The following is a 14,318-nucleotide window of genomic DNA, read 5'->3' as shown; positions in this document are numbered from 1 at the left end:
GAAATTCAAATTAAGACAGGCATAGCAGAAGTGACAATGGTGATAGCTTTTGGAGATAGCATTCTATCTCTAGCTAACTATGTGAAAATTTGTTCCTGTCAAGTGAATAATTCCTACTGCTAAAATATCTAACACAAAAATTTCATTTTTTACCAATAAAAATTGTGTTTATATAGGTTTATATAGTTTAATAAATACAAAACAGAAATAAATTTGATAAACTCACGTAGATAATAAAATTGTGCCTTCTTTCAAAGTATTTTTAACTGTTTATGTGTTTATTTTAGCACTCAGGGGGATACATATGCATTTAAAAGACAAAATTCATACCAAGTTATCAGCCTGAAAATAACACATTTTCCCCACAAAAAAAAATGAACAGCCGGGCGCTGCTGGCTCACGCCTGTAATCCTAGCTATTCAGGAGGCTGAGATCTGAGGATCGCGGTTCAAAGCCAGCTCGGGCAGGAGAGACTGTGAAACTCCTATCTCCAATAAACCACCAGAAAACCGGGAGTGGCGCAGTAACTCAAGTGGTAGAGCACTCGCCTTGAGCTGAAGAGCTGAGGGACAGCGCTCAGGCCCAGAGTTCAAGCCCCATGGCCGGAAAAAAAAAAAAAAATGAACAGAAGTGGCTTTTAAGGTAAACATTGTAAGATAATAGGTGACATACAGAAGAATACAAAGTGATATCAAACTGTCATATTATTTGGTAGCTAATTTCTAATGTTTTATAATCTGTTCATGTAGAGCAATATTTTAAGTATTATGAGTCAGTTTATTACAAATGCATCTGGAATCCTTGTCATTTTCTCTTGACTGATTAATGGTTTCAGACATTTCCAATTTTGTTTCACGTGCAAATAGTATTTCACACAAATAGTATTAGGGATGATACTACTGTGTCTCAAAGCATTTGGTATAAGAAAACTCACCATTAACAAAGATAAAATTAAAGTTGATTTCTTAGCTCATTTTATCTTATTAAATTCTGGTAGAAAATAAAAATTTTGAGACATTAATTCTATATCAACGTTTTCCTAATGATTAAAAAATCTGACTAGCTGGGTGCCAGTGACTCACCCTGTAATCCTAGCTACTGGGGAGGCTGAAATCTGAGGATCACAGTTCAAAGGCAGCCCGGGCAAGAAAGTATGTGAGACTCTTAATGCCAATAAACCACTCAGAAAATCAAGAAGTGGCGCTGTGGCTCAAGTAGTACAGCACTAGCCTTGAGCTGAAGAGATGAGGGACAATGCCCAGGTCCAGAGTAAGGACCCACAACCACCACCACCAACAACAAATCTGACTAAAATGGTATGTATTTTATTTTATTTTTTGTTATTATTTTTTTTTGGATCCGGTTGTGGGGCCTGAACTCTGGGCCTGGGCGCTGTCCCTCAGCTCTTCAGCTCAAGGCTAGCACTCTACCATTTGAGCCACAGCGCCACTTCCGGCTTTTTTCTTTTTGCTTATGTGGTGCTGAGGAATCGAACCCAGGGCCTCAGGCATGCAAGGCAAGCGCTCTACCACTGAGCCACCTTCCCAGCCCCAGTGGTATGTATTTTAAAGTCATGTATTTAATATTTTTATTGTTGATCCTAAAAATCATAAAACAACTGGTAATTAAGCAATGTATAAAAGGCTTCTATGGTTGTTGCCTTTAGAAAAGCAGTACAAAATTAGAAGTGGGGGGAAAAAAAACACAACTTCTTTAGCCAGATGTGATGGCATGAGGCCTGTACTCCCAGCCAGGTATGACTGCATGAGGCCTATAATCCCAGCCAGGTGTGACAGCATGAGGCCTATACTCCCAGTCAGGTGGGAACGTGAGGCCTGTACTCCCAGTCAGGTGGGATGGCATGAGGCCTGTACTCCCAGTCAGGTGGGATGGCATGAGGCCTGTACTCCCAGTCAGGTGGGATGGCATGAGGCCTGTACTCCCAGTCAGGTGGGAACATGAGGCCTATACTCCCAGTCAGGTGGGATGGCATTAGGCCTATACTCCCAGCCAGGTGTGATGGCATGAGGCCTGTACTCCCAGCCAGGTGTGATGGCATGGGGCCTATATTCCCAGCCATGTGGAAGACACAGGTAGAAGGGTCGAGGTCTTAGACCAGTCGGGAGAAACTGTAAAACCTTATCCTTAAAGTAAATACAGCACAAAAGGGCACCGGGTGTGACTGCAGCACAATGCTCCAAGTGCAAACCACAGCACTGCCAAACAAAAAAGCAACATGGTTTTTTTGTTTAATGCTTAAAGCTATCTAAATTTTTTCTAGGGCTGGGAAGGTGGCTCCGTGGTAGAGTGCTTGGCTCACATGCATGAAGCCCTGGGTTGCATTCCTCAGGACCACATAAGTAGCAATAACTGGAAGCAGGACAGTGTTGCAAGTGGTAGAGCACTAGCCTTGAGCACAGAGAGGCTCAGGGACAGTGCCCAGGCTCTGAGTTCAAGACCTAGGACCAGCAAAAAAAAAAAAAACACAAAAAACTAAACATATTGTGAATGCTTGTTAAGTAATTTATATTTCCTTAAGACTTTTCTGAAGATTTGTAGAGGAAAGCAAAATGAAGGACAATTAACATAGTAAAACATCCAGAGAATCTTAATATGCCTTACCTTGTCAATTTTATCATTAAAGGTAGTTGTTTTTAACTTCTTCCAGCAGTTCATATGAAACTCTATTTTACAGTACTGGCAACAGCTGATTCGTATAAAACCCTGCGTTTCAAAAACAATGCATATTTTACAAATGTCTCAGCACATATTCACTCGTGGCATATATACCAAGACAGAGAAAGAGATGCTGAATTTATCTGCATATGTAACATCTCCTTGAGGGGAGCATAATACTTTTGTACCCCAAATACTTAGTCCCAGATATACTAAACATTTGCACAGTGGACAGTATGCTCCCCTTTACCTCATATCACGTATTATACAAACATTACTTCATCTGATCAAATAGAGATATGGCGCGGCGATTAGCTTCATGAATAAACCAGTACCGTAACCATTTATTCAAGAGCCAGACTTTGTCTCAAATACAGTCTTTTGGGGATCATTCAGTGACCTATTTTCTCACTTCACTCACTACCCCAGTAGTTCTAGATATCCATGTGAATGCTAAGTCCAGGGCAATAAACATAAAACTGCTAGTGAGCCAGAGGACTTGGGTGCCTTTAAGTATAGAACTTACCCTACCCTTACATCTTAAAGCACAATTTTGCCGGTTAATGTCCATTATATATTCACTATTTACCTTGAAGTCTGGATCAGTTATGTATATCTGGATTTTGGAATAGCCATGGCACTTTTGATAACAACAAACAGCATCTGGCACTGGAGGAAACCTACATTCTTCAACAAACTTCTCTAACAGCATCTAAAATCAACAAAAAATTATTACTGCAATACTGTCAATAAAAATGGTTATAATTTCAATAATCTTTTACCAGAAAAATATTTTCAGCATAAGAAAGACTAAACCTACCCAGGCACTGGTGGCTCATGTCCTGTAATCTTAGCTACTCAGGAGGTTGAGATATGAGGATCACAGTTCAAAGCCAGCCTGGGCAAGAAAGTCCTTTAGACTGTTATCTCACATCAATCAACTGGAAGTGAAACTGTGGCTGCAATGGTAGAATGCTGGCCTTAACCACAGTGCCCAGCCCCTGAATCCAAGACTTCAACTGCTACACAAAATAACTAAGAACAAACTATATACCAATTAAAAATCTTTAATTTACTTTTTTTTTTTTTTTTGCATGTCTGGGCCTTGAACCCTAGGCTTGGGTGCTATCTCTAAGCTCCTTCTGTTCAAGACTAGCATTCTATCACTTGAGCTACAGCACTACTTCTGGCTTTTTCTGTAATTAATTGAAGATAAGAGTGTCTTACAGGCTTTCCTGCCACGCTTCAAACTGTGATCCTCAGATCCCAGCCTCCTGAGTATCGTGAGTAGGATTTCAGATGTGAGCCACTAGCACCCAGCTAAGTCTTTTCTTTAAAAAAAAAAAGTGTCCAGAGAATTGAAAAGAAAATCTCTTTTAAATTTTCAGAGAAGAATAAAAATTGGTAGCTGGGGTTTTTTTTAGTGTTTTTCTTTTTTTGCCAGGCCGGGGCATTGTCCCTGAGCTTCTTTTGCTCAAGACTAGCACTCTATCACTTGAGTCACAATGCCACTCTGGCTTTTTTTTTTTTTTTCTGTTTATGTAGTAGTGATGAATAGAACCCAGGGGTTCACGCATGTTAGGCAAGCACGCTACTGCTTTGCCACATTCCCAGCCCCTCCAGCTTTTTTTTTTTTTTGTCAGTTGTGGGGCTTGAACTCTGGGCCTGAGCGCTATCGGTCAGCTCTTCAGCTCTAGGCTAGTGCCACAGCGCCACTTCTGGTTTTCTAGTGGTTTATTGGAGGTAAGAGTCTCACAGACTTTCTTGCCCAGGCTGGCTTTGAACTGTGATCGTCATACCTCAGCCTCCTGAGTAGCTAGGATTGTAGGCGTGAGCCACCGGCGCCCAGCTCTAGCTTGTTTTGGGATATGGTTTCAGTAACTTTTACCCAGGCTGGCAATGAACTACACCTATCTCTGCTTCCAGGATAGGTAGGATTTCAAGTATGCATCACCATGCCTGGCTCCATTACTCATCCATTGGTCATTTGATAGACACTTGGACTGTTTCATCTTTTAAGCTATTATGAATTATGCTGCTATGAACATTCACATGTATGTTTTTATAGACTCTAGTAGTGGAATTGCTGGGATTTTCCCCCAAAGTAGCTGAACCACTTTATAACACCATATTACATTACATTCAGCAATCTAAGAATATTCTCAATTTTTTTACATCCTAGTGGTACTTATTGCTGACCTACATCTTAGTGAGTATAAAGTGATAATTCACTATGCTTCTTACTTGCATATCTCCGAAGGATATGATATTGTGCTAACTGGCAACCTCTATTTTTTCTTTACAGAAATGTCTTTGTAGATCCATTGTTTTTAATTAGGTTATTTAACTTCTTACTATTGAGTTTAAAAGCTGACCTTTGTGATTTTAAAAGCTTTAATCAAAATTAGGTTCTGTAGATTTGTGAGTTCACTACAAATGAAGACATAACACATGATTTAGTCTTTCTGAAACTAGTAAAAAATTCTAATGGCTCTGAACATGACACTACGTTCATACTTTGTTTCTTCACATACTATCGCAGTAACTATAGTGACCAAAATAAAACAACAGTGCTGCACCTTCTTCTAAGTACAACAGTACAACAAACTGCTTAGTAATAATGCACAAGCTCAACTCCAGAATGTGTGGAGTTGGGTTCTACCTGTACAACTGCCCTGCTGTTCACCTTGGAGCTCGTAAGTTGACTTCCCTCAACTCAATGTCCCTCCTCTTAGAATAGGAAGGAATCACAGAAGCCAAGTCTCAGGGCTTGGAAGATATGAGACTAACACAGAGGAATTGCCAGTGATTCTCACTAGTCTTTAGAGTCATGCCAGGCCATCTGGATGGAGTACTGCTACCTCTGTCTTCAGTGTCTGAGCTAGTAAGAAATACTTGAATAAATGGTTACCTTTATTTTCTCTGGATGAGACTCTTCAATAATCACATTACTTGTGGGCCAAGTTAGCACACCAGGAAGACGACAAATCAAAGTTTTTGCTTTTTCAAAATGATTGAGGGCTTCCAGAAATCTAAAGTCATAATAAAAAAAAAAGTTCAGAAGATGTGACATATTTTCATTTACTGCAGAAGAAGTTATCAAGATTTCAAGCTTACTAGGAAGAGCAAATTTGGTAAATGACTAGGTAGAAATAGTCAAGATAAATGTTCTTTAAAAAAAAATCACTAGGTTGCAGGAGGCCCTGGGTTCAATTCCTCAGCACCACATAAGGAAAAAGAAAAAAGCTGGAAGTGGCGCTGTGGCTCAAGTGGTAGAGCACTAGCCTTGAGCTGAAGACCTGAGGGACAGCGCCCAGGCCCAGAGTTCAGGCCCCAAGACCAGACCCACCCCCCAAAAAATCACTAGGGCACTGATAGCAATAAAACACAACTTTGTTCTGGGTTCTGTTTTGTTATGGAAAGGTATGCAACAGGCCTTTTAAGAGGTTTAAGAATCTGTTCACTAAAGAATATCATAAAAAAAAAAAGAAGCTTATCTAGAACCAGTTCTGGTGGCTCACCCTGTAATCTTAGCTACTCAGGAAGCTGAGATCTGAGGATCAAGGCACAAAGCCAGCCCAGGCAGGAAAGTCTATGAGACTCTTATCTCCAATTAAGTACTAGGAACCCAGAAGTGGCATTGTGTCTCAAGTGGTAAAGCACTAGCCTTGAGCACAAACGGCTCAGGGATAGCAGCACCCAGGCCCAGTTCAAGCCCAGCCAACAATAACAACAACAAAAATCCCTAGTACTAGATGATAGGATTAATCAAGTCTTTCTTCTGCTCTTGAGAGAATAAAGACAATTTCTTGCTTTCTCCAATCGTAAAAAATCTTCCTAATTTAAAAACTTATTTTCTGCCAACAGGTATAAGAAGATTTATGTGCAGAACAATTAGATCACCATCTACCATAAGACAGTTTCCAACAGCAAAACTCTGAAGCAAAAATTCCTCATTAGAATGCCCATTATGTATCATAAATATATAAATCATACCATGTTATTTAGAAATTAAAATGGAAATTTCAAATTGGTAAAACCTTCTCAGTTTACCACAATCCCAATATCACTTTCCTGTCACTGCTGCATTAAAAAGGTATATCCAAAACAATTCACACTGGACTTTGAAATCATTTGCCATTCATAATAATGATCTATCTTATCCTTAATATAGTTCATCATAGCTAGACAGTAATTTCACAAAATAAAAGTTCTTTAATCTCTAAAAAAGGAAACTCTAGGTACACTTGAAAATTAGATGAAAACTCAGAAATAACTGAAGTTGTGAATGATGACTAATTAGCTGACAATTATTTCTTTGAATAATTTAGCCTAATACACCTAGGATTATGTGAGTATAAGTGGCTAGAATAGAGATTTTAAAGTGTAAGGCATAATCCTGTTCCTTAAGGGCCATATGAACCATTTGGAAAGAAAACAAAGAGACAAGAAGCATTAGGCCAGCAAATGTACATGGATTAAGTTAAAATTCCAAGAAAGGTTGTGGTAATAAGAGTTTTTTGTTGTTGTTGTTGCTATTTTTTTTTTTTTTAATCAGGGCTTGGGTGAGGTCCCTGAGCTGCTTCTGTTCAAAGCTAATGTTCTACCATTTCAGCCACAGCACCACTTTCGTAGATAGTGGGTTTTTATGTCTAGCATGATACCTTTGTTTTTGTTTTGGCTGGAAGGGCTTGAACTGAAGGTCTTGAGCATGTTCATTGGGCATTCAACTACATGAGCCATGTCTCCAGCTTTTTGCTGGTTAACTGGAGATAAGCGTCTCATGGACTTTTCAGCTTGGGCTGGCATTGAACATGATCTCAGCCTCTGGGTAGCTAAGATTATAGACATGAGCTGCCATGTTTGGCTTCATGATATCTTTGAGAATGTATGTCCTCTCGTTTTCATATTTTTTAAAAAAGAAATTGCATTTAATTAGGGAAATTAGACTTGGAGAAGGGTTCTAAGGTTGAACTCATAGCCACAGTTCTTTTGCTTTCAGTTTGTTTTTGGATAGTTTCTCAACTAACTTGCTCTAAGTTAATCTGAAAACACCATTCATGATCATCCTATCATTACCCACAAAGATGGAACCACAAGGCAGGTACCACCATTCCTCTCTCATAACGTGTATGCGCGCACGCACGCTCCCGCACACCTGTGTGTGTATGTGCTAGTGCTGGGGCTTGAATTCGGGGCCTCCTGCTCTCACATGGCTCTTTTGCTCAAAGATGGTTGATATGCTACCACTGAAGCCACATTCCACTTCACATTCTTTGCTGGTTAATTGGAGATAAGAGTCTCTCAGGTTTGTCTAGGCTAGCTTCAAATCACAATCCTTAGATCTCAGCCTACTAAGTAGCTACTAGTGCCCAGCTCACAATTAAAGTGTTCTTTTATATTAATTCAGTCACCATTTATAGAAGAAACTTACTAAAGGGTATGACATGCTTCAGGTTAAATCATTCTACTATTGATTTTCTTATTGAATTCAATAATACAAAACACCAGACACTACAGTAACAGTGTTGATTAATAATTGATATAGAGATGCTAGCTACTCAAAGTAAATCAAAATTATGACACTGTATCACACATAAAATAGTAAAATAATTGCAGCAAAATGGATCATCATTGCATTAGACTTCAAGTGAGTTATTAGCCTGATGCTTAGGGTAATTTCTACTAACCTGTTTTTTTTCAAATATACTTTCCCAATCCCACAGTAGGCCAAGCAATCAAGTCCCTCATTGGGATAGTGTTCAATAATCCTCTTAAACTGGTTTTCAGCCTCAGATAATTCCTTTAATAGCAATTAGAAAAACAATTACTTATACAAAGAAAAATTACTGGAATAGGCTTTATTTTAAAAATTCTTTATATATGCTATATATATATATATATATAATATACATGTTTTAAAAAACTAATTATCAAAAGTTCCTATGACCTTCTGTATTTATTTTGTTTTCTCAGAAATTATATAAAGTTATGACTACATTGCTACTCCAGTAGTTATATGGAAACACATTTACTAGTATCAATACTAAAGAGAGAAATTGATATGTTTGTTCTTCCTTTTATAAGATTAATTTTGGTGCAAATACACCATAATGTATATTCTAGGAAGTGCTGTTCCTTTGGAAGGACTGGCATAACAAGGCTCTCCCACACCCTGGCATGCTTCTGTGTATGTAACAAACAAAAGCTCTACCTGAAAAACTGAACTTTAGTAAAAACCTGACAGAGGCACTCTTGAATATTCTTGTCAATGGGAAATCTTTGTGTTTTAATAAATTTTATATTTGGAAAACAATCTGAAAGTATTTAGTTGTAAAAATTAATAACCCAGTTGTGGGTGTAAAAGGAAATGTTACTACAAAACTAGAGGTTTTGTAAGCAGCTTTGAGGCCAGTACCAAAGGAGGCATTCAAAACTGTTCCAGACCAGGACTGAGCTGGCATAAACACACAGCTTAAGGGACAACTCTGGTGAAAAGCTTTCAAATGTGGCAGTTCTACCATATTTTTGTGTGTTTATTTAAATCAGTCTCATAATTACATTATAAATGTAACAATTACTTTTTAAATTCTAATAGGGTAAAATACAGTATTATTATTCTGCCAATGTACAGGTTACACAGTTATCTCCAAAATTCTATTGAAAATGGAATTAGGCATTAATGGAGGACACCCTATCTGTCCCATCATAAAGAAAAATAAATGAACCCTAGGAAGAATAGAGCCCTGGAAGTGAATGGAACATCAAAGATAACTGGGTGATATTTAGAGTTCAAGCTTTCACCTAACAAAGAAAGCTTAGGGCACAAGTGGGCATTAAGGGTATTATATTTGAATCATCCTAAATAATCTTAGCATTTACAGAAAACCAGAAATCATTAAAAAGTTAAAAGCTAACCAGTGCAGGTAAGTAAACATCCCAGAAAAATGAGCCAATGGAAACCACAGATTGAACCTAATAAGCAGATCATGTGTAGACTTATGGGTACCCTGCACTCAAGAACTAAGCCTAGGCATTCACCCTCCAGGATGGAGAAACAGTAATAAAGTCATTTTTACTCCCCCTCCCCCATAAAACAGCCTAACAAAGTTAACTTTCCAGCTTAAAACAAACTTCCTTTTCTAATCTCCCCCAGGCCCATTCCGGCCTTCCATCAGCAAATGTAACAAATATCTAAAATCTGATTTAGAAATAATCCATGACTTTTCTTTTCTTTGGTGCCAGTCCTGGGGCTTGAATTTGGGCCTGGAAACCGAGCTTTTTGGCACAAGTGCTCTATCATTTGAGCCACAGCTCCATTTCCAGCTTTCTGGTAAATAACTGGAGATAAAGAATCTCTTGGATTTTCCTGCCTGGGTTGGCTCTGAACCACAATCCTCAGATCTCAGCCCCCTGAGTAGCTATGATTACTGGTATGAGCCACCAGTATCTGGCTAGTCCATGACTTTTTACTGTGATGAGATGCATAGACAATCTTATGTAACATATATGCATAATCTGTTGTTTTATGCCAGTCCTAGGGCTTAAACTCAGGGCTTGAGTACTGTAACTGAGTTTTTCTGCTCAAGGCTAATACTCTACCATTTGAGCCATCACTCCATTTCTGGGTCTTTAGTAGTTAATTGGAGATTAAGAGTCTCACAGACTTGCCTGGGCTGGTTTCAGACCATGATCCTCAGATGTCAGCCTCCTGAGTAGCTAGGATTATAGGCATGAGCCAACCCAGCTCTGTATAAATTTTTTTTTTTTTTTTTTGGTCTGTTCGTAGAGCCTGAACTCTGGGCCTGGTGCTGTCCCTCAGCTCCTCAGCTCAAGGCTAGCACTCTACCACTTAAGCCACAGCGCCACTTCTGGCTTTTTTTTTTTTTCCTGCTTATGTGGTGCTAAGGAATCGAACCCAGGGCCTCATGCATGCAAGGCAAACGCTCTACCACTGAGCCAACTTCCCAGCCCCTCTGTATAAATTTCTATATAATGAGATAACAATGTTCATTATCTCCAACTTTTCTTTTCCCTCAATATTTGTGTTTCTGATATCTTTATATTTTTATATAAATGACAGGCAGGTTTCCCATCAATTGTTAAGCATAGACTTTTTTTCCAGTAGGAAAGTCAAACATAATTTTCTTCTACTACTACTTCTTTTGAGACAGGATCTTGCTAAGTGTCTCAGGAAGTTCTCAAGCTCAAAATCCTCCTGCTTGTGTCTTCTGAATTCTGTTTTTTTTTTAGTTTTTGATGAGTCTGTCTTCTTTGCCTTATATATAGTATATTCACATGTAAATCTTTGGAAGGGTTGTGGGAAGGACACAGAACTTAAGGGAAAAAGGATGAAAAAGGGTAACAGTGAAGCTCATTAGACACTGATAAAAGTGAACTATACAATTTGTGGGTGGAGACAGGAAGAAGGGGCTGGGACAGAATGAGGGAACAGATGACACTGTATGAAAGGAAATGTACACATTACTTGACTCATGTAAGGGTAACCCTTTTGTACCACCTCTATAATAATAAAGTAAATTTAAAAAAAACCCACAGATTATTCTAGCATTTGACAGTTGAGGTAGGACAGTCAGCAGTCTGGAATACATAACACACTATATCTAAAAAAACAAAAAATCCAAAACAACCAAAACAAAAAGCAGTATCAAAACTAAAAACACATAAACTAGGTTAATTTAGCTATTTTAGATTTTCAAAAAAAGTATAGAGAGGAGCCAAAACACTTTGTACATAGCTTCTGAAATCAATGTCCTATTTTAATTACTTTTTCTCAGTTAAAAAAAAAAAATCTTACCTCAGGTTGTCCTATTCCAAGAAGAGAAATGGCAAGTCCATAGACTACTAATACATAGTTGATCATAGCCAGGTTTAATTGCTGCCAATAAAAATGCTTTAGTTAAAAATGTGAACACAATTCTGCCCAATTTATATCATGCTTTCTTAGCCACAACAGCAAAAGAGTGAAACAACATCTTGCTATTATTGGCTTAAGGATCAAACAGAATTAGAAAATAGGGTTTGCAAAGATAAGCTGTTATACTACCATGCAGTAGTAAAGACACTGAATATATGTCTGATTTATACACATACACACACAAGTTAAAGCTTAATGGTCTTAACTCACCTAAGAGCATCAGCACTGATGAAAAGTTAGGAAATACCTTTATTTTTTGGGGATCTAGACCATTTAGCAACTCTGTAAAGGCCTGTGCGGCACTGCGGCAGCGCTGCTCCAGTAAGGCCGTGTAGCCATCCTGAATTAAGCTTCTCAGCATTTTCATTATGTTCGCAAAATCCTGCAAAAAAGAAATCCTGTTTCAGTAGTCCAAACCTATGCCTTTTAAGAATAAAAGATGCTAAATTCATCAATAACATTCCATAAGTAACAATTAAGTAAATATCAAAATTAGTCTTTATTAATCATCCTAACAATTCCTAAAAATGGAAATTAAATGGCAATGCTCCCCCATGTTCATTCTGATATATCTGCCATTGCCGGTGACAAGAAAGGGTAGTTCATCTTAATTTCTACAGGTGCTAAGCCTTCCTTTTTCAGATTCAACAGACAGTGCATGTTGACATCTTAACAATATATGTTGTTTATTTATAAGGAGTTTCAGAGTATCTATAATGTAATATTTGAAAAATTTTTCTATCTGCACAGCCTCTCTTTTCTATTTTCAGTCTCAAAGCTTTTTTAGACTTGATAAAAATCAATGTTGTTGTATGTTTCTTTTGTGCCGGGGCTTAACTCAGGGCCTCATGCTCTTGCTTAGCTTTTTCACTTAAAGTTGGTATTCTACTATTTGAACCACACCTCTACTTGGGGCTTTTTGCTGGTTAATTGGAGATAATACTCTCTTGAATTTGTCTGGATAGGTTGGTTTCAAATTTCTTTTATTAATTTTTTGGTCGGTCGTGGGGCTTGAACTCTGAGTTTGGGCACTGTCCCTCAGCTCTACAGCTCTACCACTTGAGCGACAGTACCACTTCTTGTTTTCTGAGTGTTTTACTGGAGATAAGAGTCTCATAGACTTTGCTGCCCAGGCTGGCTTTGAACTGCAATCCTCAGATCTCAGCCTCCTGAGTAGCTAGGATGACTGATGTGAGCCACTGCCCGAAATTATCAAATTTCGATAATCATATCTCAGTCTCCTGAGTAGCTGGAATTACACATATAAGCTATCAGCTTGATAAAATCAATGTTAACACATAATTCAAAAATTTCCAGGCTGGGCACCAGTGGCTTATCCCTGTAATTGAAGCTATGAAAGAGCTGAGTTGGGCACTGGTGAAATCCATCTGAAATCCTAGCTACTTAAGAGGCTGAGATCTGAAGATCACAGTACAAAGCCAGCCCAAGGAAGAAAGTTGATGAGACTCTTATCTCCAATTCATCACAGAAAAAGACAGAAATGGTACTGTAGCAAAAGTTTTAGAGTGCTAGCCTTGAACAAAAGGAACTTAGGGATAGTGCCCAGGCCCAGAGTTCAAGGCCTAGGCCTAGCAAAAATAAATAAATAAATAGGAATGAAATTCGAAACCAGTCTAAGCAGGAAAGTCCATAAGACTCTTATCTCCAATTAATCATCAAAAAGCTGAAAGTAAAAAATAAAAAATAAAAAAGCTGAAAGTGCCCATGTAATTGTAACCCCTCTGTACAGTATTTTTACAATAAAAAAAGCTGAAAGTGAAGTGGTGGCTTAAATGGTAGAGCATTAGCCTTAAGCAAAAAGCTCATGGACAACACTCAGACCCTGAATTGAAAACAATTGAAGACAACTGAAGATTGTCTCCAACTGTTAGATATTCTAAAACGAGTTTTATATAGATGATTAGAAATGTTTTCCCTTTGTAACCTGTTATACAGAACTGAAGTAACTGAATTTTTAAGTGACACACACATTTTGAAGTACTTATACCACACTAATAACTTTTCCATCACTAGATAACATGAAAAGATTTATATACAAAGTTTGTTATTTTATATGTAGGTGAAGTAAATCTGACTAATATCAAGTTATTCAAAGAAAAGTTTGCTCTTTTACAGCCAGTAAAAAAACTGAAATTGTTTAAATCTTTTTTAAATTATTTAAAGTTAACATTGTTGTTAAAACTTTTGAGAAACAAAGGTATTGTAATTCTACAGTATTAACTGCTAGTTAAAGCTCTGGCTAATAATTATCACATTAATGTTGAATTAGTGCTAGTTTGGTTTCTTAGGAACTACATATTAAATCTTGGCTAAAACTTTATTCATGTGAAAGATGGTTTTTTTTGTTTTTTCCCCCAAAGAGTTGGCTTTCTCTACAGGAAAAGCACCGTCTTTTACCTGGTGTGCAGCTCTAGAAGATTTAGAAAATTGTTTCTCCAAGAGACTCTTCAAATCTACTGGTAGAGTCAGTTGTGAACTAGAACTAAAAGATAAAGAAGCATTTGAAAATAAAACAGCACTATTTCGTGAAGATACAGAATATTTACTAAATGTTATTGAAACTGCTCAGTACTGGGTGGGGATATGGCTCAAGTGAAAGACATTTACTTAGGAAGCACCAAGACCTAAATTCAAAAACCAGTACAGCTGGGAAGTTGGTTCAGCAGTAGAATGCTTGCCTCCC

At 37.9% G+C, this 14,318-nt stretch overlaps 1 protein-coding gene across 5 annotated transcripts in view; it reads right to left on the bottom strand.

Annotated features, from left to right (window-relative positions):
• Ttc3 (tetratricopeptide repeat domain 3) overlaps nt 1-14,318 on the bottom strand; it is a 121,623-nt gene that overhangs the window by 49,628 nt on the left and 57,677 nt on the right. For all 5 annotated transcript variants that reach the window (XM_070030663.1, XM_070030661.1, XM_070030660.1 and 2 more), the window contains 7 exons: nt 14,033-14,117; nt 11,862-11,996; nt 11,495-11,575; nt 8,367-8,479; nt 5,588-5,708; nt 3,266-3,388; nt 2,623-2,724 (listed from right to left, as the gene is read on the bottom strand). In XM_070030663.1, coding sequence (XP_069886764.1) covers nt 2,623-2,724; nt 3,266-3,388; nt 5,588-5,708; nt 8,367-8,479; nt 11,495-11,575; nt 11,862-11,996; nt 14,033-14,117 — 760 coding nt within the window. The remainder of the gene's footprint in view (nt 1-2,622; nt 2,725-3,265; nt 3,389-5,587; nt 5,709-8,366; nt 8,480-11,494; nt 11,576-11,861; nt 11,997-14,032; nt 14,118-14,318) is intronic.

This window comes from Dipodomys merriami, unplaced genomic scaffold (genome assembly GCF_024711535.1).
Source record: "Dipodomys merriami isolate MVZ:Mamm:240054 unplaced genomic scaffold, mDipMer1.0.p SCAF_2, whole genome shotgun sequence".
Taxonomy (NCBI): Eukaryota; Metazoa; Chordata; class Mammalia; order Rodentia; family Heteromyidae; genus Dipodomys; species Dipodomys merriami.
This window is presented reverse-complemented; position numbering and strand designations above follow the sequence as displayed.